Raw genomic sequence first — 26,198 nt, 5'->3', positions numbered from 1 at the left:
CACTGTGTCTACTGTGGACACTTTCCTCTTCCTGGGATCCACCATCTCTCGGGATCTGAAATGGACCTCCCACATCAGGAAAAAGGCACAGCAGAGGATGTACTTCCTCAGACAACTCAGGAAGTTCAACCTGCCCCAGGAACTGCTCATCGTCTTCTACACATCCATCATACAGTCTGTCCTGTGCATCTCCATCTCTGTTTGGTTTCCCTCTGTCTCCATACATGACAGGCACAGACTAAAACAAACTGTCTGCAGAAAAAAAATCGTCAGAGCCAGCCTGCCCTCCATCCAGGACATATACTTCCAGGACCAGGAAGCGAGCTGGTAACATCTCTGCAGACCCCTCACACTCTGGACACTCACTGTTTAAACTCCTCCCCTCTGGACGACATTACAGAGCAGAGCTCTGTACGTCAAAACAACCAGACACAGGAACAGTTTCTTTCCACAGGCCATCACACAGATGAACAACTTAACCTGCCAAAAAACTCACCAATTCATATGCCTCATGTATAACTTTACTCTGTTTCTGTTTCTCCTTTGCACACATTTTTGTTGCACATTTTAATTGCACATTTTTACTGTGAATTATTTTGTGTTTAGTGTATACATGCTCGTACAGAGATAGTACAGCTCAAACCAGAGTCAGATTCCTTGTATTCATGTGGCTACTTCATGAATAAAGTCTATTCTGATTCTGATTCTGATGGTTACTATTAAACACTAATATGAAGTCATATACAGTCTTTCTTTAGGTCACATGATCTGTGACCTTGGGCAATCTTGAAAAGTCAGCCTCAAGGTTGTAAATGCTGATCACACATTGTTACTGCAAAGCTGGTTCTTAATTTGCATCTTAAGAAATGCATCAGATTAAATAGTTGTTAAAATGAAATCGTAAAATATAGGGATATGTTTACATTATGAAGAGTGAAAATCTGTATAAATTTATACTGCAGCTCTGTTCTTGTAATACAACATAAAATAGCCAAGAGAATGCACAAAGAATTGCGTATTATGGTATTACTGAATCACAAAGAATTAATTTGCATGAATCTGTGTCAGATGTGAGGTGCGAGTGTTGCAGTCTCTGCATATCTTTCCTACTCTTTAATATATTCCTGCTTTTGTGTGTAGTGAGAGCCCTCTATTTTCAAAGTCTACGTAGAAATATATTGAAAGCCAATATTAAAAAAGAAGAGTAATTTCAACAAAAGCACTGCTGCCTCTGTTACCGCCATTGTAAATGTAATCACTGCTACTATTTAGGATGTTTTTGCAATGAAATCTTCCCTTTTGTTAGTGACAGAGGAGAATGTCCCCCACCTTTCTGAGCTGGCTCCAATTTTGGGGACTGCACAGTTTATCTTTTTTTTATTTACTCTTTGATCCAAAACCAGTAGCAATCACTCTGACATTTGTCACCCAACCCTTTCAATTAAATTTCACAAAAATCGCTCTATCATAGCTCACAATCTCTAGGCTGTGCTCTGGCAGCGCCTCTTTCTTTTTTGTCAGATTTGTTTATATTCCTTTCCTGCCTTTCTGTGTATTTTTTCAGGGGGTGGAGGGTGGGTGGGGGGACTATGAAGTTGACATCTTTTGGGTGAAGAAAAACCACTACACTGCTCCCTACTTTGTGTACATACAGAGAGTGTTGGCTCATTAAATAGCTCATGTCAGATTTGTAAACAAGGTTGACATTTAAACTTGGAGAATTTACTGTGCAACATCCCGCAGCTGTCATTAGGCGCTAGGACCCTTTTTTCCTCAGTGGGCAACAGATCACTGAGATCACAAGTAAATTGGAAGAGAGGAAATTCAAGCACTGTCGCCCGAGTGTGCGTGTTGTCTTTAATCAAGAGCACTGAAAAAGATTAATAGGAACACAAGTACAAAATAAACCAACGTCTTGTCTGTACATCACAGGTTTCTCAGTTGTCCTGCAGTCGCCGATGTGTTTTTGTTCCACTATTGCAGAAAAAGATATTGACTCAAATGCTGGCTCCTTTTATCTCCACTGTTGCATCAGAGCAAACAAAGGGGAAGAGAGGAACGGCTAATAAGCATCTGCTGAGGGAGTTTAACGTCTAACCAGGGTCTGTGACTACTTCTGTTTTTGCTCATGTGGCTGAGCTGGATGGGCCACTGTTGAGGACAGCATGCAATTATTAGATTGGAAATATGACAAAATCAACACTGTGAAATTGCTTTTTGGATTTAGGCTGCATATCAGATTCTCATCATTTGGTGGACTTGTGAGGTGAATTTGCACCCCTTGTATCTCAGTCATTTCCGGGATATAACAGCACACCATACTTCGCATTTCTGGCATGACTTTGAAGGTAGTGACTTGTAATTGTGAGCATAATGAACTCAACAAAGACCCTTGTGCAACTCCAGGTTTGGATGGGAAAAACTTATTATCCTTCCTACACACGCACACACACACGCACACACACACACACACACACACATATATATATATATATATATATATATATATATATATATATAGAAGATTCCTTGCAGCAGAAGGTCAGTGACGTATTCTGTTGAATTAAGTGGGGTTATGTTATGCATTGTAAAGTTTGTGATGTTGTGTTTTTTGTTTTTATTAAGGGTTGATTCGTCTACGCTCCACACCTCTACCCAAACTTCAAGGTCTGGAGTATGTCCTGAATGTTACAGCCACCGATGACAATGCATCAGGCGGGCCACACCCTCTATCCTCCACCGCTCGTGTCATTGTTGGAATCGATGATGTCAACAATAACAAACCTGTGTTTGAAGAGGTAAGAAGATGAAGAGTTTTGGATCTAAATTTCTTTGTCACTGTGAGACAGGTTTTCATTTTATGTCATTATATAGCATTTTTGCCTTGTGACATCATAAACAACTGATTGGAAATGTCAGAATTCACACTACCCTCCGCTGTCAGTTGGTGGAGGTAATTGCTCCGGGGGTGCTTTGGTGTTGCACCAGCTATCTCCAGCTCATCTTTGGTTTCTTTATTCTGTTTTGATTGTGACATCTCCAACTTTTTAGTGGATTTTCCTGCTGCACAATATTGACAACACGTTGGTGCATTCAGTGGCTCACTCAAGTATTATTGGACTTTTCTTTTGTAAACTAGTATGATGAAATGCTGCCAGTCACACCGGCATATTATTTAAGTTCAAACAAAAGCAACATGGAAACCATTCTTGCCTGTTGCCAGTGAATTTGCAGTGAAAACATCTTAATTCCTCATGCTGTGGCATCAGGTATGAGAAGTTATATAGAAAAGACACTGCAGCTGGCAATAACGTACTTTCTTGCCCTGCTCACAATCGGACTTTTGCTGAAATGTTGGATTAAACTGAGACTGAGGCATCACAACTTTATAAGAACATTCATTTGTAAATTCTCCAGAAAATTGCTACGAAATTACTCAGAATGTTATCAACCAATGTATTAAGTGCTCTGTGACATAACATTGCTGGAATGGTGTTATGATCCAATTTGAATCCCCCCTGTGGTGGCTGACTGGGGCCTCAGCACTTACAAATTGACACTAACAAATGCAGAAAACATTTACAAATGCAAAAAACACCTGCATCTATTCAACAACAGGTAGTTACATCAAAAACATGTTGCAAATTGAATAACACTTGCATACAGAGAATACAAATGTAACTGACAGCATATTCACACAATACATGCAAAAGCACAAAAGCACACACGCACAGCTGCTGCAAGCCGGTGCTTTTAATTTGAGAAAGACAGTGGCAGAAGACATTACAACCACTAAACATTTCACCAGAACTGGCCCAAGGCATACGCCAACTACGCGGTCGCTTAGGGCCTCCACGCCACCAGGGGGCCCCGAGAGCACCGAGACGTTGTGATAAAAAGTAAATATATACATGAAATTAAAATAATATTGAATAATTTAAACAAAATTGTATTACACCCAAAAAAAATAAATTCATTTTGACAAAATACTGTTGGCTGCTGCCACCATTGGGCAAATTTAGATGCACCGCTTGGGTCAGGTGGTCGATGACTAATCGTGAGGAAAGAAGTGAGTGCAAGTCATGTCTCAGAAAAGAAATTATCCCTCTGGAGCGGAGAAAAGAAAAAAGAAGTTGGAAGACGAGAAAAAACAAGACGACAAATTTTTGTTGTCATTATTTGCGAAATGCTCCGTTCGTTTAGTGTAAAGTGCTTTAGGTGTCTTAAAGTCAGAGGCAATTGCTCTAAGACTGCAAGTGAAGCTCAGCTTCCCCTAAAATGTCAAAAAATAAGTGATCAAATATATACTGTTGTGTGTACATGTCAATGACTAAATATGCGCTACAACGCGCTCAACTTTTGTTCAGAATCAGCTTCTTATCACTAGTAACGACACGGCTTTCCTCTCACTCAAACCCGCAGCTTCACAGTGCTTTAAACAGTGAACGCTGAGCGTCCACAGACTTCAATAGCGACACAAAGCATGCAGCGAAACAAGACGAGTCATTGGATAAATGCTGGGCTTTGTCCCGCCCATCGGACGTTCAGCGTGTCTGGGGGTCTACGGGGCAGTGGGTTGGCCTCGGCTGGCCCGGACGCTCAGCTTCTGCATGATGATTGGATGATCTGTCTGAGGCTGAATCCCTTTTGATTGACCGCGAAATGAGCGAATCAGCGATCTTTTGGTGTAAACATCCGTGAGAGCATTTTCATTCTGTTCTGAGTTGAACCGGAGACAAATCGAGCTTCTATTTCTGGTGTTTGTTTTTTTTTTTTGTAGCTGCTTTTGTTTGGAGACTGACTTCTATCACTCTTTCTGACTTCTATCGCAGTTTCTGTCCCTACCGAGCAGCGGGTGCTGCTGAGCTCCTCCACCGTCACAAAGCACTCACAGGCGGACACACTTCACACTAGCCTCCCGCCAGTCCCAGCTAGCGAGCTAGCTAGGTGGCAAGCTGCACATAATGGCAGACAATTTAAATGTTGTGGACCGGATTTTGGCGAAGCCATTTGATAGTCTTCCTTACGAAGAAAAACTTAGAGTTAAACAGCAGGGCAGATCAGCTCCTCAGATTAATTTGGTGCAAAAAGTGGGGAAAAGTAGCTCAGCTCTCAATGGTTTGCAGGCCAAAGTTAAAGCAATAGCCCCCAGTGCAATGTTTGTGCATTGCTATGCACACACATTGCTGTTATGTTGTGGATTTCTATGTTCATTTTGGAGATTATTTAAGTGTTGTATTTATTATTTAAGTATTTAATTTTGATTACAACTTTATTTTTCTGTAAGATCATGTGAATGTCATTTGATTCTATTTTGTATTTGGATATTGAACATTTTGCACACCATTGCACATCTGAAAGAAATTAAACTATTTAACGTGTTTACTATAAATGCAGTCTCCTGCCTGCTGATTTTACTTTCAAATAGTTAAATTAATGAGCCATACTTATACAGCACTCTGTATGTAGACGTTAATTAAAACATATTTATGAGTTTGCTACCCCTTTAAGGTTAAAAACAAGAATGACACCTGTATGATGTAAGATAATTACAAATAATGCTAATGATTGTGGGTACGTTACACACATAACAGTGTAGCCTATGGAATAATGAGGCATCTGGTGCTGAGGTGATGGTAGGAGGGCCCCCAAATGAAATTCTGCTTAAGGCCCTATAAAGGCTTGGGCCAGCCCTGCATTTCACTCATGGTAATAGCAATATGAGACTTATCTAAACTGGCTAAATGAACTGAACTACAAAAACACACACACACACATATATATATATATATATATATATATATATATATATATATATATATATGAAGAGTTCAGATGTAAAACCCATCTCCAAAACCATAAAATTTTAGTTGACGCCACAACGCCAATGTCAAGAGGACCATCAGTGTGCAAAATATGAACGAATTTGAACAAACTGTTTTCATGTTATTGATGAACGTCTGTGCATTTCCGCATAGGGTTTCCTTTAAATCTCCATTTTGAACTGCATTTTTCTCCATTTGAAAAAAAAGGACTTACTGGGTTTTGCATCTGAACTCTTTTTTTTTCTTTAATATTTATTTCATTCATTTAAAAGAAAAACAGAAAAGCAAAAACAAAGCACAACCATGCCAGAATGAAAAGGAGCAGAAAGAAGAACAAGTCTTATGATTTCTGCCCCTTTTAACAATACAATCTTTCAATATCCAGCATCATAGTCAACATTATTTAACAGATTGCATTTCTTTAACTTGTCACATACCACTGACCCATTTCATAATTATGATCATTAATTAATAGATTACATCTCTGACAGGTTACATTTAAACTTAAGACACTCCAAACATTATTAACAGATTACCTTTTTTTTTTTTTTTGACTTTCTTGCAGCCCACTGACTTATTTCATAGTTTCATACTTATTTAATACATCTAATTTAATATGTTTTATAAATAATTTAAGCGACCTTAATTCTTTAATTTCTTTATTAAGATTGTTCCATAATTTGACACCATTTACTGCAGTACTCCTTTCCTTTACTTTGGTTCTAAATCTTGGTTTTTTAAAGACTTCTGTTCCTTTCAGTTTATAACTACTTACTCTTTTTTCAAACATATTTTGAATGTTTGTTGGTAAAGTATTTTTATTAACTTGGTACATTGTTTGTAATATTTTCAAATCTACTAAATCATGAAATTTAAGTACCCTATACTTAATAAACAATGGATTAGATGGATCTCTAAAACCACTGTTACTAATCACTTTTAAAGCTCTTTTCTGCAAAATAAATAAAGGTTGTATATAGGTTGTATATGTTGATCCCCAGATTTCTACACAATAAGTTAAATATGGGACAATCAATGAATTGTACAATGTTAATAAACCATAACTATTTAATTAATATTTTACTTTATGTAAAACAGCAATGGCTTTTGCTATTTTTCCTTTTATGTAATTTATGTGTGACTTCCATGTAAGATCTTCATCAATCATGACTCCTAAAAATGTTGTTTCTTTTACCCTTTGTATATCCATTCCATATATTTGTAATGACACATTATTTTTTTCGCTCTATCATTAAACAATATAAAATTTGTCTTATTAATATTTAGTGACAATCTGTTTATATCAAACCAATGTTTAACTTTTTCCAACTCTGTATTTATCACTTGTGCTACTTCCTGTATATCTGATCCAGAGTAAAACGGCGTTGTATCATCAGCAAATAAAATGCTGCCAAGCACATTGGATACATTCACAAAATCATTGATATACAAAATAAACAGTTTGGGTCCAAGTACCAATCCTTGTGGTACTCCATAAATAATGTTACACAATTCTGATTTGGTATTATTTATCTGAACAAACTGTTTTCTATTTTCTAAGTAGCTTTTTACCCACTCTTCATATATATACAGTGGGGAAAATAAGTATTTGACTCTGTCAGGTTTTAGCCCTGGACCTGCCCCGAATCTGGTTTTGTCCCCCAGTCTCTGTCTGTTTCCCTCTCTTTGTCCGTCTGTCTGAACCTGAATGTTTATTTTCTGTTTCTTCCACTTTGGTCTTGGTTTTATGATCTGTTACACTTCAGCCACGTTAAGTTCTGTTATAGTTTAGTCTCTGCTTTTTATTTAGTCATACTGTGTTATCACATTAAGTTTTGAGGATTATCTGTTACACTTCAGCCACTTATTGAGTTCTGTTCTAGTTTAGTCTTCATCCTTTACTTTATGGTTATTCAGTCACTGTCTTGAGCACATTTGTAAATCAGAGTTTTCTGTACACTCCTGCCACATGTTGAGTTCTCATCTAGGTTAGGTCCAGCCTTTAATTTTCTGTTCTGTTCCTGCCTTTGTTTATTCTGTTACCACATTTGTATTCCAGGTATCATTATTTCCTTATTGTTTAACATTTGTTCTGTCACTGTCATATTCCTCTTTTTCCTGCTTTTGTCTGACACGCCCACCTGTCACTCCACTCGTCTCACTCAGCCACGCCTTCTTTACTCCACTCGTCTCACTCAGCCACGCCTTCTTTACTCCACTCGTCTCACTCAGCCACGCCTTCTTTACTCCACTCGTCTCACTCAGCCACGCCTTCTTTCCTGCACCTGCATATCATCACGCCCTGATTATCCTCTGATTTAAACCCCTTGTCTTCCACAGCTCACTGCTAGTTCGTTGTGCATTCTGCCTCAATCCAAGCCACCTGTATCCTGTCATAGTCTGTGTTTTTGCTGTTCTCGACCTCTGCTTGTCCTTGACCACGTTTCTGCCTGAGGCTGTTAACCTGCTTCTCTGTGCCTGAACCCTGCTTGTTTTTTGACTACGTTTTTGCCTTCTCTGATACACCTGTTTACTCGTGCTGGAACTCTGCTTGTCACTGACCACGCCGCCGCCTCAACACTGTCTGTACTGCCGCCTGCCTGCTTGTGACCCTGTGTATTGATCTGAGCCTGTTTTTTGGATAAAGCCTTTTCCTTAACTCACATCTGAGTCATGCATTTGTGTCCATCCGCCCGCTGTGCCTCGCCACCTCAGTCCCTGACAGTACGAACTAGCCATAACCTGGACACAGCTGACTCAGAGCCCGCCATGCCGGTGAGCAGTTACTCACCTGACGTCACAGCTGAAGATCTTGTCCTCATCAAGGACATTTTTTCAGAAATCGACTTCTGTTTTGACTGTTTTCGCACCTGCTTCACACCCAAGAAGAGGTTTGATTATCTGAATCAAGCCCTGGGCCTTGTAGAGGCTAACACCTGGCTGTACGAATATTTTCCTGCCTTAGAAGATCTGGACAAATTATTCACTGCGGAAAGTCTCCCAGCCTGGATCAAACACCCTGAGCTGCACCTGCCACCCAGCCCCACGCTCGCTGACAGTGAATCAGAGTGGAGCGACATGGAAAATGACGCTTCATGTGAAACGGAGGGCCGTGCCCTCTAAGATACAGCCACAGCATTTTTCAAAATCCAAGATTTATTTCTTGAATATTGGGACAGTCCAGGTTGGCAGAGCAAAAAACGTATTTTTTCAGCGCTGGATCAGATTCTGCAAGCTCAGCCTGATTTGACGACTTCCTATCCAGACCTGGCTCGAATAAAGATGTGGTTTAAGCAGGGTCGAGTCCCCCCTTACATTGAGGACCCCATGTACTTCCTGTTTGAATCTGATCTGTATGATGCCTGTTCTGACGCACCTCCTTCAATCACCCTGTCTGACGCTGCAGTCTCGTTCCCGCGGTATCCCATAGCGGCACAGTGTCACCCCTCAGAGCTGTCAACGTCATGCCAGTCACCTGTACCAGCTCCAAGGTGCCTCTCAGCACAACCTGTGGCCATGCCGCGATCACCACCGGTCCCCATGCCTCGTAAATACAAAGCGCCTCTGCCGCGACCCTCAACCTCCGCCGCCATGCCATCTACAGAAGCCGGAGCTCACTTGTTGCCTGAACTCTGACACATTCACACCTCTGTGGCCATCAGACCCACTCACACCTCCCGAATCGCTATCAGAGCCATCAGGAAAAGCCATGTCACTCCAGCTCCTCAATGCTTGTGCGCCTGCAAGCTTCGCGGCAAGTGCTTCACCACAGCGTCCAGCTCCCTTGGAATCAGCAATCACAGCTCCACCGGCCGAATGACCTGAGCTCAGGGATCAGTCAGCAGAGCACACGCCATCTGATTCCTCTCTGGCACCTGCAGTGACATCATCAGTGCTCACGCCACTGGAACCAGTGGAGCAGCTCACATCCATGGCTCCTCCAGAAGAAGAGATCTTGTCACCGCAGCTCAGCACTACACACACAGCATTGGATTCCTCTTTGGCACCAGCAGTGATGTCATCCACGCTCTCCTCTCTGCAACAAGTGGAGCCACGCATGTCCTTCAGGCTTCCAACATCTCCTTTGGAGAGATGCTTAGCACCATCTCCTAAACTCACAGCTAGTCCTGGATCTCCCGAGGTTCCGGTCTGCATTCAATCAGCTGAGATTTCGCCAGAGACGACCATCAGACACGCAGCTCTCTGGATGGTTAGTGTGACATTATTTTGTATATTGATTATGTTTTTCTGGCTCCTCCCCCAGCTGTTGTGTTTTTTAGAAAGACTGTTTCATGTCTCCTATTCCAGCCCAATTCTCCTTCTGTTTAAACGCAATGCCAATGTTCTGACGTCCATAGATCAGTTAGTAAGTTATGAGATTGTCTTTTTCTGATTGGGTTTAGGTTTTGGACAGTTTTGGTCCTCACTATTTTGTTTGGTTAGTTTCTTTCCCATGTCCGATTTAAAGGTCTCCATTTTGGATAGCTTCCTGGGCTTATTTCATTTGCTTTCATCTTTTTTGCCTTCTATTACAAAGTGTTTTTCCTCATTTAGTCCTTTTTCTGGTTTGATTGGTTCCTGTATCTCAGTTCAGTGGGTTAATTACTTTTTGTCCTTTTGGATTAAGCAGTTTCGTTCTACGCGTGCATCTTCAGTTTGCCCCGCTCGCAGTCTATTTGGTTATTGTTCTGTTGACTGGCCCCTGAGATTATTTTGGTTGCTTTTTCATCTTTTGCTTTCCTTTTTTACAGGATTTAGTGTTTTATGTTTTTCCTTTTTTGTCTTACCCTCTGGCGGTTCTCATAGCTCTGTGCTTAGACAGATGGTTAAATCATGTTCTCTTTGTTGGGTTTTCCATTTTTTGTATTCATTATTTAAGCAGTCATTTCATGGTAGCTCTGTTGTTGGAATAATTACATTTCTTGGTTCCATTAGCATTTCACTTTGTGTTTTTCGTTGGTTCTATGTTTCAATTAAGCACATTTATTTCATACTACTGCAAAAGTTTCATGTCAAAGTCCTTTTTTATCCTCTAAAGATACCTCGTTGTTTTTTCAGGTTTTTGTTTTTTTGTATAAACCTGTTTGTTTCCCCATACCTCCTTTGTTAAGTTACGTAGCATGACTAGAACTCATGGCATTTCTTTTTGGGGACGTCCTCGTTCTGTTTGCTCCATGATTAGGTGGTATGGTGCCACTCTGTGGAATAATTTTTGCACGTGTCTTCGTTTGTTTCTTGTTTTTTTTTTATTGGCTTTTAGAATTTTGTGGATCTGGTGTTTTGGAATAACTTGGTTAGTGTTTTCTGTGTCATTCGTTAGCTCCTCTTCATTTCAATGGTTTACTTGTTTTGTACTCTTGTTTGCTCTCTTGTCCTGCCAGTTCCCTCATTTTTGGTGTCCTGGTTCGAAGCAGGTTCACTGTGCTCATGGCCCCGCTAAGTTTCTTAACTCCTCCGACTTGGATTGGTCTCGTAAAGCCTTGAGTCAGTCTACGACTGATTCTAGTACCCTGGGTTGCCCCGCTCCGGTTCCCGTCTGTCCTTCCAGTAGGCCCCTTGACTCTATTTTTGGCTATTACCGAGCACATTATGGTCGCCCCCCAGAATTTGCCGCCGCGCACCTGCCTGATACCCTGGCTGACCCCTGCATGCTCCTCCATCGCCCATCTGTAAGTCCTTTTTTGTTACGCCGTCCAATTCTGTCCTCTCCCCTGGGCTGTGGGTGGGTTCTGTGGGTCCCTGCTGGGTCTCTGGGGTCTCGTTTCCCTCCGATCCCCCTCCTGCCCACCCGTAGTCTTCTGTGTCTGTGGTTGCCTCTCTCTGGGTCATGGGGGGTGTTTTGGTCAGCTGCCGGGGTCAGCTGCTTTGGGTAGGGGGTACTGTCAGGTTTTAGCCCTGGACCTGCCCCGAATCTGGTTTTGTCCCCCAGTCTCTGTCTGTTTCCCTCTCTTTGTCCGTCTGTCTGACCCTGAATGTTTATTTTCTGTTTCTTCCACTTTGGTCTTGGTTTTATGATCTGTTACACTTCAGCCACATTAAGTTCTGTTATAGTTTAGTCTCTGCTTTTTATTTAGTCATACTGTGTTATCACATTAAGTTTTGAGGATGATCTGTTACACTTCAGCCACTTATTGAGTTCTGTTCTAGTTTAGTCTTCATCCTTTACTTTATGGTTATTCAGTCACTGTCTTGAGCACATTTGTAAATCAGGGTTTTCTGTACACTCTGGCCACATGTTGAGTTCACATCTAGGTTAGGTCCAGCCTTTAATTTTCTGTTCTGTTCCTGCCTTTGTTTATTCTGTTACCACATTTGTATTCTAGGTATCATTATTTCCTTATTGTTTAACATTTGTTCTGTCACTCATATTCCTCTTTTTCCTGCTTTTGTCTGACACGCCCACCTGTCACTCCACTCGTCTCACTCAGCCACGCCTTCTTTCCTGCACCTGCATATCATCACGCCCTGATTATCCTCTGATTTAAACCCCTTGTCTTCAACAGCTCACTGCTAGTTCGTTGTGCATTCTGCCTCGTTCCAAGCCACCTGTATCCTGTCATAGTCTGTGTTTTTGCTGTTCTCAACCTCTGCTTGTCCTTGACCACGTTTCTGCCTGAGCCTGTTAACCTGCTTCTCTGTGCCTGAACCCTGCTTGTTTTTTGACTACGTTTTTGCCTTCTCTGATACACCTGTTTGCTCGTGTTGGAACTCTGCTTGTCACTGACCACGCCGCCGCCTCAACACTGTCTGTACTGCCGCCTGCCTGCTTGTGACCCTGTGTATCGACCTGAGCCTGTTTTTTGGATAAAGCCTTTTCCTTAACCCACATCTGAGTCATGCATTTGTGTCCATCCGCCCGCTGTGCCTCGCCACCTCAGTCCCTGACAGACTCCCTCTCAGTTTTGCAGGTTTTCCCACCTACAAAGAATGGAGAGGTCTGTAATTTTTATCATAGGTACACTTCAACTATGAGAGACAGAATCTAAAAAAAAAAAAAATCCAGTAAATTACATTGTATGATTTTTAAATAATTAATTTGCATTTTATTGCATAAAATAAGTATTTGACCCCCTAGCAAAACAGAGCTTAACAATTGGTACAGAAACATTTGTCTGCCATTACAGAGGTCAGATGTTTCCTGTAGTTCTTGACCAAGTTTTCACACACTGCAACAGGGATTTTGGTCCATTCCTCCATACAGATCTTCTCCAAATCTTTCAGGTTTGGAATTTCAGCTCCCTCCAAAGATTTTCTATCAGTTCAGGTCTGGAGACTGGCCAGGCCACTCCAGGACCTTGAAATGCTTCTTATGGAGCGCCTCCTTAGTTGCCCTGGCTGTGTGTTTGGGGTCATTGTCATGCTGGAAGATCCAGTCATGACCCATCTTCAGTGCTCTTACTGAGGGAAGGAGGTTGTTTGCCAAAATCTCGCAATACATGACCTCATCCATCCTCCCTTCAATAAGGTGCAGTTGTCCTGTCCCCTTTGCAGAAGAGCACCCCCAGAGTATGATGTTTCCACCCCCATGCTTCACGGTTGGGATGGTTTTCTTGGGGTTGTTCTCATCCTCTAAACATGGTAAGTCGAGTTGATTCCAAAAAGCTCGATTTTGGTCTCATCTGACCACATGACCTTCTCCCATGCCTCCTCTGGATCATCCAGATGGTCACTGGTGAACTTCATGTTGTGAAAGTGTAGGAACACGGACCCACAACAGGGGGCGCAATGAACGGACAATGGAGGAAGGTGAATAACAAGGTTTACTATTGTGAAACGAGCACAATGAATACAACAATCACAATTTGGGGTCGAATCCGCTGGTGTTGTGTGGGCAGGCTCGAAGGTAGGAGACGTCCGTCTCAGTCGAACCGAAACCACCCAGATCTCCTCTGCCACCAAACCCTGGAAATACTGGAACCGCCAAGTCCCGAATTCCCAGGTGGCCACTGCCTCCGCTCGTCGGATCCGGTACTGCTGGCGGGAGAGAGCAACAACACAGGCGTGGATGCGACAGCACCCAGTAACGGAGAGGGGAGAAGCCGCCTCCACCTCTAGTCACAGTATGGCAGGCAGGTGAGTACTTCTTCAAGCAATTTAGCTCACAATAATCAGCTGTCCTGCAAAGGTTTAACAAATCTTTTAGCCAGTTAATCAGGATATAAATGCAGAGAACGTTACCTTCGTCTAAAGGCGATATCTCGGCACTGAGGTGGAGACGCCGTCCTCCTGATATACCTCTGTGCTGAGTGGAACAGCTGTGTCCAGTGATGGGTGACAGCTGTCACCCAGGCTGCTCCCATAAGGCGGCAGCGCCCTCTGGTGCCTGGAGCCCGCACTCCAGGCAGGGCGCCCTCTGGTGGTGGTGGGCCAGCAATACCTCCTCTTCAGCGGCCCACACAACAGGACCCCCCCCTCAACGGGCGCCTCCTGGCGCACGGCCGGGCTTGTCTGGATGGCGACGGTAGAAGTCGGCCAGGAGGGCCGGGTCCAGGATGAAGCCCTTCTTCACCCAGGAGCGCTCCTCGGGACCGTACCCCTCCCAGTCCACCAGATATTGAAAACCCCGGCCCATCCGACGGACATCAAGGAGCCGGCGTACAGTCCAAGCCGGTTCCCCGTCGATGATCCGGGCAGGAGGCGGCGCCGGACCCGGGGTGCAGAGGGGTGAGGTGTGAAGGGGCTTGATCCGGGAAACATGAAAAACTGGATGGATCCGCAGTGAGGCCGGAAGCTGGAGCCTCACTGCGGCGGGGTTGATGACCTTGAGGATCTTGTAAGGTCCGATGTACCGTTCTTGAAGTTTCGGCGAGTCCACCTGCAGAGGAATGTCCTTGGGGGCCGGGGCCCGCCGCCGGTCTGCATGTTTCTTCGCCCTCGTCCGGGCCTTTAACAAAGCAGAGCGGGCGGCACGCCACACCCGACGGCACTTCCGTAGGTGGGCCTGGACCGAGGGCACACCGACCTCTCCCTCAACCACCGGAAACAAGGGGGGCTGATACACCAAGCACACCTCAAACGGGGAGAGGCCGGTGGCTGATGACACTTGGCTGTTGTGGGCGTACTCGATCCAGGCCAGGTGGGTACTCCAGGCCGTCGGGTGCGCGGCTGTCACACAGCGAAGTGTCTGCTCTAGTTCCTGATTCGCCCGCTCTGCCTGCCCGTTGGTCTGGGGGTGGTACCCAGACGAGAGGCTGACCGTGGCCCCCAGTTGCCGGCAGAAGCTCCTCCAGACGTGCGAGGTGAACTGGGGACCGCGATCGGAGACGATGTCTGATGGTATGCCATGCAGACGGACGACGTGGTGGACCAGGAGGTCCGCTGTCTCCTGGGCCGTAGGGAGCTTCGGGAGGGCCACGAAGTGGGCCGCCTTGGAGAAACGGTCCACTATCGTGAAGACGACGGTGTGTCCCTGGGACGGCGGGAGACCCGTGACAAAGTCCAGGCCGATGTGGGACCAGGGGCGATGAGGCACGGGCAGTGGCTGTAGCTGCCCTGAGGTCTTTCTATGGTCGGCCTTGCCCCTGGCGCAGGTGGTACAGGCCTGGACGTAGTCCCGGACGTCGGCCTCCAGGGATGCCCACCAGAAGCGTTGCCGGACGACTGTCACGGTCCTTCGCACCCCAGGGTGACAGGAGAGTTTAGAACCGTGACAGAAGTCCAGGACTGCAGCCCTAGCTTCTGGTGGGACGTATAGTCTGTCCTTTGGTCCGTTTCCAGGGTCCGGGTCACGGGTCAGGGCCTCCCGGACGGTCTTCTCTGCGTCCCAGGTGAGGGCGGCCACGATAGCGGACTCCGGGATGATGGGATCCGGGGGATCCGACGGTTCCGTTTTGACTTCGTCTTCGTGCACCCGGGACAATGCATCCGATCTTTGATTCTTGGTCCCGGGACGGTAGGTGATCCGGAAGTCAAAACGGCCAAAGAACAGTGACCAGCGGGCTTGCCTGGGGTTCAGCCGCTTGGCGGTCCTGATGTACTCCAGGTTCCGATGGTCAGTGAAAACCGTGAATGGCACGGCTGTTCCCTCCAACAGATGTCTCCACTCTTCGAGGGCCTCTTTCACAGCAAGGAGTTCCCGATTGCCGACGTCATAGTTCCGTTTAGCGGGGGTCAACCTGCGGGAAAAATAGGCACACGGGTGAAGGACCTTATCGGTCTTCCCGCTCTGGGAGAGCACCGCTCCTATCCCTGAGTCCGAGGCATCCACTTCAACCACTAACTGGCGGCTAGGATCGGGCTGCAACAGAACTGGTGCAGACGAGAAGCGCCGTTTCAACTCCTTGAACGCGGCTTCGCACCGATCCGACCAGGTGAAGGGGACTTTTGGGGAGGTCAGGGCTGTCAGGGGGCTAACTACCTGACTGTAGCCCTTAATAAACCTCCTGTAGAAATTAGCAAAGCCGAGGAACTGTTGCAGCTTCCTACGGCTTGTTGGTTGGGGCCAGTCTCTCACCGCCGCAACCTTGGCCGGATCAGGGGCGACGGAGTTGGAGGAGATGATGAACCCCAGGAAGGACAAAGAAGTGCGGTGGAATTCACACTTCTCGCCCTTCACAAACAGGCGGTTCTCCAACAACCGCTGCAGGACCTGACGGACATGCCGGACATGTGTCTCAGGATCCGGGGAAAAGATGAGTATATCGTCCAGATATACGAAGACGAACCGGTGCAGGAAGTCCCGCAAAACATCGTTTACCAACGCTTGGAAAGTCGCGGGAGCATTAGTGAGACCGAACGGCATGACCAGGTACTCAAAATGACCTAAGGGGGTGTTGAATGCCGTCTTCCATTCGTCTCCCTTCCGGACCCGAACCAAATGGTACGCATTCCTAAGATCCAGCTTGGTGAAAATTTTGGCTCCATGCAAGGGGGTGAACACCGAATCCAACAAGGGCAACGGGTATCGGTTGCGAACCGTGATTTCGTTCAACCCCCTGTAATCAATGCATGGACGAAGCCCGCCGTCTTTTTTACCCACAAAAAAGAAACCAGCACCCATCGGAGAGGTGGAATTCCGGATCAACCCGGCAGCTAATGAGTCCCGGATGTAGGTCTCCATTGATTCACGCTCCGGCCGTGAGAGGTTGTACAGCCTACTGGACGGGTACTCACAGCCTGGAACCAAATCAATGGCACAATCATAAGGACGGTGGGGAGGAAGCGTGAGAGCCAGATCCTTGCTGAACACGTCAGCGAGGTCATGGTACTCCGCCGGCACCGCCTTCAGATTGGGCGGGACTCGGACCTCCTCCTTAGCCTGGGAGCCGGGAGGAACCGAGGAACCTAGACACTCCCGATGGCAGGTTTCACTCCACTGAACCACTACCCCGGACGGCCAATCGATCCGGGGATTGTGCTTCAGCATCCAGGGAAAACCCAAAACCACACGGGAGGTGGCCTGAGTCACAAAGAACTCGATCACCTCCCGGTGGTTACCTGACACCACCAGAGTTACTGGAGGTGTCTTGTGCGTGATTGGTGGGAGTAGGGAGCCATCTAGTGCCCGAACCTGCACAGGCGAGGTAAGAGCCACCAGAGGGAGCCCTATCTCCCTGGCCCATCTGCTGTCTAGCAGATTCCCCTCAGAGCCCGTGTCCACCAGTGCTGGGGCCTTCAGGGTTGAATCCTCAAACAGGATCGTGACTGGGAGTCATGTAGCAATGTGGGTGTGTCCCACGTGAATGTTCTGGCCCACCCCTGGCCCAGTCTCTAGGGGCGGGCGTTGGAGTTTAACCGCTCGGGGCAGTCGTTTGCGAGATGCTCACTCGAGCCACAAACAAAACAAGCTCCGTGGGCCCGCCTCCTTTGTGCTCCAGGTGCCCTAAATGTTGCCCTACTCGTGTCCATAGCTTCGTCAGTAGGGGGAGCCGTAGGCGCACGGAGCGCAGGAACAGAGGAGCGTGGGGAGGGCGGAGCTCGGTCGGAACCGGAAGGGAGAGGGACGACGCGTGCCTGGCCACGCCCTTCGCCTCGTTCCCGACGGCGTTCTTCTAACCGGTTGTCGAGTCGTATGACCAGATCGATGAGACCATCTAAGTCCCGCGGTTCGTCCTTCACCACCAGGTGTTCTTTTAGGACCAGTGACAGTCCGTTTACAAAGGCGGCGCGGAGGGCAGTGCTATTCCAGCCGGATCTCGCCGCCGCGATGCGGAAGGCGACTGCATAGGCAGCTGCACTCCGACGCCGCTGTCTCATCGACAGTAGCGCGGTTGAAGCGGACTCTCCTCTGTTGGGATGGTCGAACACCATTCTGAGCTCCCGTACAAACCCATCGTAGGTATGAAGGAGCCGTGAGTTCTGCTCCCAGAGCGCTGTAGCCCAAGCGCGTGCCTCCCCGCGAAGCAGGTTTATTACATAAGCGACTTTGCTAGCATCAGTCGCGTACATCACGGGACGCTGTGCGAAGACGAGCGAACACTGCATCAGGAAATCCGCGCACGTCTCCACACAGCCTCCGTACGGTTCTGGAGGGCTTATGTATGCTTCTGGGGACGGAGGAAGGGACCGTTGAACGACCAGTGGAACGTCACTTTCACGCGCAGGGTCCTCGGGAGGGAGAGCCGCAGCGGCGCCCGGAGGGCGCGCCTCCACTTGCGCGGCGAGAGCCTCCACCCTGCGGTTTAGGAGAACGTGCTGCTCGGTCATTAAATCGATCCGAGAGGTGAAAGCGGTGAGGATCCGCTGCAACTCACCGATTACCCCTCCCGAAGCCGCCGACGCGCCTTGTTCTTCCATTGGCCGTTCAACAGCCGGTTGACACCCCTCGGGATCCATGACGCTGGCCGAGATATCCTGTTGTGAAAGTGTAGGAACACGGACCCACAACAGGGGGCGCAATGAACGGACAATGGAGGAAGGTGAATAACAAGGTTTACTATTGTGAAACGAGCACAATGAATACAACAATCACAATTTGGGGTCGAATCCGCTGGTGTCGTGTGGGCAGGCTCGAAGGTAGGAGACGTCCGTCTCAGTCGAACCGAAACCACCCAGATCTCCTCTGCCACCGAACCCTGGAAATACTGGAACCGCCAAGTCCCGAATTCCCAGGTGGCCACTGCCTCCGCTCGTCGGATCCGGTACTGCTGGCGGGAGAGAGCAACAACACAGGCGTGGATGCGACAGCACCCAGTAACGGAGAGGGGAGAAGCCGCCTCCACCTCTAGTCACAGTATGGCAGGCAGGTGAGTACTTCTTCAAGCAATTTAGCTCACAATAATCAGCTGTCCTGCAAAGGTTTAACAAATCTTTTAGCCAGTTAATCAGGATATAAATGCAGAGAACGTTACCTTCGTCTAAAGGCGATATCTCGGCACTGAGGTGGAGACGCCGTCCTCCTGATATACCTCTGTGCTGAGTGGAACAGCTGTGTCCAGTGATGGGTGACAGCTGTCACCCAGGCTGCTCCCATAAGGCGGCAGCGCCCTCTGGTGCCTGGAGCCCGCACTCCAGGCAGGGCGCCCTCTGGTGGTGGTGGGCCAGCAGTACCTCCTCTTCAGCGGCCCACACAACACTTCAAACCGGCCTGGACATGTGCTGGCTTGAGCAGGGGGACCTTGCTGCCCTGCAGGATATTAAACCATGACAGCATCATGTGTTACTAATGTAATCTTTGTGACTGTGGTCCCAGCTCTCTTCAGGTCATTGACCAGGTCCTCCTGTGTAGTTCTGAGCTTTCTCAGAATCATCCTTACCCCACAAAGTGAGATCTTTCATGGAATCCCAGATCGAGGGAGATTGACAGTCATCTTGTGTTTCTTCCACTTTATAATAAATAATCATAACAGTTGCTGTCTTCTACCAAGCTGCTTGCCTGTTGTCCTGTAGTCCATCCCAGCCTTGTGCAGGTCTACAGTTTTGTCCCTGGTGTCCTTAGACAGCTCTTTGGTCTTGGCTATGGTGGACAGGTTGGAGTGTGATTGACTGAGTGTATGAACAGGTGTCTTTTATACAGGTAACAAGTTCAAACAGGTGCAATTAATAAAGGTAAAGAGTGCAGAAAAAGAGGGCTTCTTAAAGAAAAATTAACAGGTCTGTGAGACCCAGAATTCTTGCTGGTTGGTAGGTGTTCAAATACTTATTTTATGCAATAAAATGCAAATTAATTATTTAAAAATCATATGTGATTTTTCTGGATTTTTTATTTTTTTTAAAGATTCTGTCTCTCACAGTTGAAGTGTACCTACTATAAAAATTACAGACCTCTCCATTCTTTGTAGGTGGGAAAACCTGCAAAACTGATAGGGTCAAATACTTATTTTCCCCACTGTGTGTGTATATATATATATATATATATATATATATATATATATATATATATATATATATATATATATATATATATATATATATATATATACGAGGGCTGTCAATAAAGTATAGGTCCTTTTTATTTTTTTCAAAAACTATATGGATTTCATTCATATGTTTTTACGTCAGACATGCTTGAACCCTCGTGCGCATGCGTGAGTTTTTCCAGAGGGCTTCTTAAAGAAAAACTAACAGGTCTGTGAGAGCCAGAATTCTTGCTGGTTGGTAGGTGTTGAAATACTTATTTACAGCAGTAACATACAAATAAATTATTAAAAAAAATCATACATTGTGATTTCTGGATTTTTTTTTTTTTTTTTAGATTGTCTCTCACAGTGGACATGCACCTAAGATGAAAATTTCAGACCCCTCCATGATTTCTAAGTGGGAGAACTTGCAAAACCACAGGGTGTTCAAATAGTTATTTTTATTTTAGTTATATGTACCCAAAAGTATTCTGAAATATGAATACCAGGAAATAATGGTGTTTTTCTCATTTCAGGAACCCTAAAGTTTGTTCTGCAAGACATTAAAGTCCAGGAAATAATGTCGCAGTTGACCCTAATTCAGAGAACAAAAATCATTGAGTTATGTGAAAATGGCATTGGAGACTTGAATTTGCTAGGTGATTTTCCAGAAAACTGGAGACAGATGATTTGTTTCTTAGGAAAATTCACATGAGGAGGTTACATTGATCATGTGGTGTAAAATATAAAGGGTTAAAATATCAAAAAGGAAAGACTAAACTAAAATCTGTGCTTTTGGGAGAAAATTACATTTTTCTGCCACATGGTCATGCAGAAAATGTCTGATAATATTGATTGTTTTGTCTGTGCTGTCAAAATACTTTTGGGTACATTTTTTGAGACACCTTAGATATATAAATGCAATGGTAAAATACCCTCGGCCTTATGAACATTGCCTTGTTTATGATTTGCAGTTGTTTAATAGATATCCCTGTGCAAACACACACATATATATATATATATATATATATATATATATATATATATATATATATATATATATACATACACACACACACAGCTGAATGGGATGTCACCACTGTAACGCATATATTATTACACTTACACCTCCTAAGTCTGTAGCAGGTATGATGTGGAAATGTTTGCCTAGCACATGATGACATAAATAAACATGTAACTCACCTCCGGTACCTCGCGTTCCACAGCGCAGCGCAGACAGCTGGTCAAGTCCCTTTCACCCGGCTGCGCTGTCTGCTGGCAATGTCGATCAAATGACAAAAGCATAATCCACCTCTGGTTTAAATAAATCCCATGTGAAGTGCTGTCCCACACCGATAACCCAACTACAGTTGTGTTAAGATCCATGTCAAGTAAAATGGCCAGAAAAAAAAGAGTTTAAAAAAAGAGAAAAAAAAGTCCACTGGCTGCACCTGAAAGTTGTGGGAAGTTGGTGCACTGCCAGGACAGTTCAACAGCAGTTACGGAGAGCAGCCAGACAAATAAAATCTAGCAATGCAAGTATATACTGATCAAACACCTAAAGGGATTTTTCACCGGACTAACAGCAGACGATCACTGACAGCTGTCAGCCTGTTTTTGTACTCTCTGGATGCAGCGTGGCTAGTACAGCATTTATGAGCACATATACACAGAGCTGAGCGAACATTTCAGCCACACACTTGCACGCTGCTTTGATCACCTGTTCTACACACGCAGGCACACGCTGCTCATTCAGCAATCGTGAACACACTCGGATCACCTGTTCTACGTGCGTATACGGATGCACCCCGTCATGTGAGACACACACTGATGAGAGGTCAGTTTAGGGCTGGGAATGTGAGGATGACCAGAGATTTGATTGCGTGGGTGAGTGAGTGGCTGAGAGACAGCTCCAATGTCTGTGTCCTCTGACTGTTGTCTGAAATATGTTTGGGCTGCATCCTGCAGGTGTGCACAAGGCAGTCCAGATGCGTTCAGACCACAGCTGGCCACGCTTCTTTTCCTCCTGACTGTGTCGGATTATGGCAATATTTGTCGTGTCGGAATGGTTTCTCCACATTCTTGCTATGTGTGACAGGGGCCTTATGGTCCCTATCTCCCCACCCCAAAAAACAAAAAGATGAAGAGAGTGAATATAGCAGTAATAAGTTAGTTAAAAAAAAAAGGTCATTGAGACCTGGAACTGTGACGTTCAAGGAATACAATAAACTAAAGTTAGTGTACACAACATCCATGATACAGCCATGCTATTGCTGTATTTACACCCATATTATTTAATTTGTAATGAGATATTTTTTGCACATTGGTGCAAAAACATCACATGCACGTAGTAAGAAATGGAAGAAGACTGTTACTGTAATCAGTAAACGTGGCAGTAGAAAGGTGTCAGAATGTCAATCAATCATCAATTTTTTTTTATATAGCGCCAATCACAACAAACAGTTGCCCCAAGGCACTTTATATTGTAAGGCAAGGCCATACAATAATTATGTAAAACCCCACGGTCAAAACGACCCCCTGTGAGCAAGCACTTGGCTACAGTGGGAAGGAAAAACACCCTTTTAACAGGAAGAAACCTCCAGCAGAACCAGGCTCAGGGAGGGGCAGTCTTCTGCTGGGACTGGTTGGGGCTGAGGGAGAGAACCAGGAAAAAGACATGCTGTGGAGGGGAGCAGAGATCGATCACTAATGATTAATGCAGAGTGGTGCATACAGAGCAAAAAGAGAAGGAAACAGTGCATCATGGGAACCCCCAGCAGTCTACGTCTATAGCAGCATAACTAAGGGATGGTTCAGGGTCACCTGATCCAGCCCTAACTATAAGCTTTAGCAAAAAGGAAAGTTTAAGCCTAATCTTAAAAGTAGAGAGGGTGTCTGTCTCCCTGATCTGAATTGGGAGCTGGTTCCACAGGAGAGGAGCCTGAAAGCTGGAAGGCTCTGCCTCCCATTCTACTCTTACAAACCCTAGGAACTACAAGTAAGCCTGCAGTCTGAGAGCGAAGCGCTCTATTGGGGTGATATGGTACTACGAGGTCCCTAAGATAAGATGGGACCTGAGTATTCAAAACCTTATAAGTAAGAAGAAGAATTTTAAATTCTATTCTAGAATTACAGGAAGCCAATGAAGAGAGGCCAATATGGGTGAGATATGCTCTCTCCTTCTAGTCCCCATTAGTACTCTAACTGCAGCATTTTGAATTAACTGAAGGCTTTTTACGGAACTTTTAGGACAACCTGATAATAATGAATTACAATAGTCCAGCCTAGAGGAAATAAATGCATGAATTAGTTTTTCAGCATCACTCTGAGACAAGACCTTTCTAATTTTAGAGATATTGCGTACATGCAAAAAAGCAGTCCTACATATTTGTTTAATATGCGCTTTGAATGACATATCCTGATCAAAAATGACTCCAAGATTTCTCACAGTATTACTAGAGGTCAGGGTAATGCCATCCAGAGTAAGGATCTGGTTAGACACCATGTTTCTAAGATTTGTGGGGCCAAGTACAATAACTTCAGTTTTATCTGAGTTTAAAAGCAGGAAATTAGAGGTCATCCATGTCGTTATGTCTGTAAGACAATCCTGCAGTTTAGCTAATTGGTGTGTGTCCTCTGGCTTCATGGATAGATAAAGCTGGGTATCATCTGCGTAACAATGAAAATTTAAGCAATACCGTCTAATATACTGCCTAAGGGAAGCATGTATAAGTGAATAAAATTGGTTCTAGCACAGAACCTTGTGGAACTCCATAATTAACTTTAGTCTGTGAAGAAGATTCCCCATTTACATGAACAAATTGTAATCTATTAGACAAATATGATTCAAACCACTGCAGTGCAGTGCCTTTAATACCTATGGCATGCTCTAATCTCTGTAATAAAATTTTATGGTCAACAGTATCAAAAGCAGCACTGAGGTCTAACAGAACAAGCACAGAGATGAGTCCACTGTCCGAGGCCATAAGAAGATCATTTGTAACCTTCACTAATGCTGTGTCTGTACTATGATGAATTCTAAAACCTGACTGAAACTCTTCAAATAGACCATTCCTCTGCAGATGATCAGTTAGCTGTTTTACAACTACCCTTTCAAGAATTTTTGAGAGAAAAGGAAGGTTGGAGATTGGCCTATAATTAGCTAAGATAGCTGGGTCAAGTGATGGCTTTTTAAGTAATGGTTTAATTACTGCCACCTTAAAAGCCTGTGGTACATAGCCAACTAACAAAGATAGATTGATCATATTTAAGATCGAAGCATTAAATAATGGTAGGGCTTCCTTGAGCAGCCTGGTAGGAATGGGGTCTAATAAACATGTTGATGGTTTGGATGACGTAACTAATGAAAATAACTCAGACAGAACAATCGGAGAGAAAGAGTCTAACCAAATACCGGCATCACTGAAAGCACCCAAAGATAACGATACGTCTTTGGGATGGTTATGAGTAATTTTTTCTCTAATAGTTAAAATTTTGTTAGCAAAGAAAGTCATGAAGTCATTACTAGTTAAAGTTAATGGAATACTCAGCTCAATAGAGCTCTGACTCTTTGTCAGCCTGGCTACAGTGCTGAAAAGAAACCTGGGGTTGTTCTTATTTTCTTCAATTAGTGATGAGTAGAAAGATGTCCTAGCTTTACGGAGGGCTTTTTTATAGAGCAACAGACTCTTTTTTCAGGCTAAGTGAAGATCTTCTAAATTAGTGAGACGCCATTTCCTCTCCAACGTACGGGTTATCTACTTTAAGCTACGAGTTTGTGAGTTATACCACGGAGTCAGGCACTTCTGATTTAAAGCTCTCTTTTTCAGAGGAGCTACAGCATCCAAAGTTGTCTTCAATGAGGATGCAAAACTATTGACGAGATACTCTATCTCACTTACAGAGTTTAGGTAGCTACTCTGCACTGTGTTGGTATATGGCATTAGAGAACATAAAGAAGGAATCATATCCTTAAACCTAGTTACAGCGCTTTCTGAAAGACTTCTAGTGTAATGAAACTTATACCCCACTGCTGGGTAGTCCATCAGAGTAAATGTAAATGTTATTAAGAAATGATCAGACAGAAGGGAGTTTTCAGGGAATACTGTTAAGTCCTCTATTTCCATACCATAAGTCAGAACAAGATCTAAGATATGATTAAAGTGGTGGGTAGACTCATTTACATTTTGAGCAAAGCCAATAGAGTCTAATAACAGATTAAATGCAGTGTTGAGGCTGTCATTCTCAGCATCAGTGTGGATGTTAAAATCGCCCACTATAATTATCTTATCTGAGCTAAGCACTAAGTCAGACAAAAGGTCTGAAAATTCACAGAGAAACTCACAGTAACTACCAGGTGGACGATAGATAATAACAAATAAAACTGGTTTTTGGGACTTCCAATTTGGATGGACAAGACTAAGAGTCAAGCTTTCAAATGAATTAAAGCTCTGTCTGGGTTTTTGATTAATTAATAAGCTGGAATGGAAGATTGTTGCTAATCCTCCGCCCCGGCCCATGCTACGAGCATTCTGACAGTTAGTGTGACTCGGGGGTGTTGACTCATTTAAACTAACATATTCATCCTGCTGTAACCAGGTTTCTGTAAGGCAGAATAAATCAATATGTTGATCAGTTATTATATAATTTACCAACAGGGACTTAGAAGAGAGAGACCTAATGTTTAATAGACCACATTTAACTGTTTTAGTCTGTGGTGCAGTTGAAGGTGCTATATTATTTTTCTTTTTGAATTTTATGCTTAAATAGATTTTTGCTGGTTATTGGTGGTCTGGGAGCAGACACCGTCTCTATGGGGATGGGGTAATGAGGGGATGGCAGGGGGAGAGAAGCTGCAGAGAGGTGTGTAAGACTACAACTCTGCTTCCTGGTCCAAACCATGGATAGTCACGGTTTGGAGGATTTAAGACCACTCACCACTCAGACAGCCAGCAATTCAAGGAGAACATGCGGCTAAACATGTCACTGTTTTTGCAAAGTTACACACCGATTCAATGTTAATTTTAGTGACCTCCGATTGGCGTAACCGGGTGTCATTACTGCCGACGTGAATTACAATCTTACCAAATTTACGCTT

At 44.7% G+C, this 26,198-nt stretch overlaps 1 protein-coding gene across 1 annotated transcript in view; it reads left to right on the top strand.

The window, feature by feature from the left end:
• The window catches only part of LOC117516100 (neural-cadherin-like), a 540,129-nt gene that overhangs the window by 232,557 nt on the left and 281,374 nt on the right, over positions 1-26,198 (top strand). The window contains exon 8 of the mRNA XM_034176992.1: positions 2,626-2,798. Within this exon, the coding sequence (XP_034032883.1) occupies positions 2,626-2,798 (173 nt within the window). The remainder of the gene's footprint in view (positions 1-2,625; positions 2,799-26,198) is intronic.

The sequence above is a fragment of the Thalassophryne amazonica genome, chromosome 8 (assembly GCF_902500255.1).
Source record: "Thalassophryne amazonica chromosome 8, fThaAma1.1, whole genome shotgun sequence".
Classification (NCBI taxonomy): domain Eukaryota; kingdom Metazoa; phylum Chordata; class Actinopteri; order Batrachoidiformes; family Batrachoididae; genus Thalassophryne; species Thalassophryne amazonica.
Note: the sequence above shows the minus strand (reverse complement) of the source record. Positions and strands in the feature narration are given on the sequence as shown.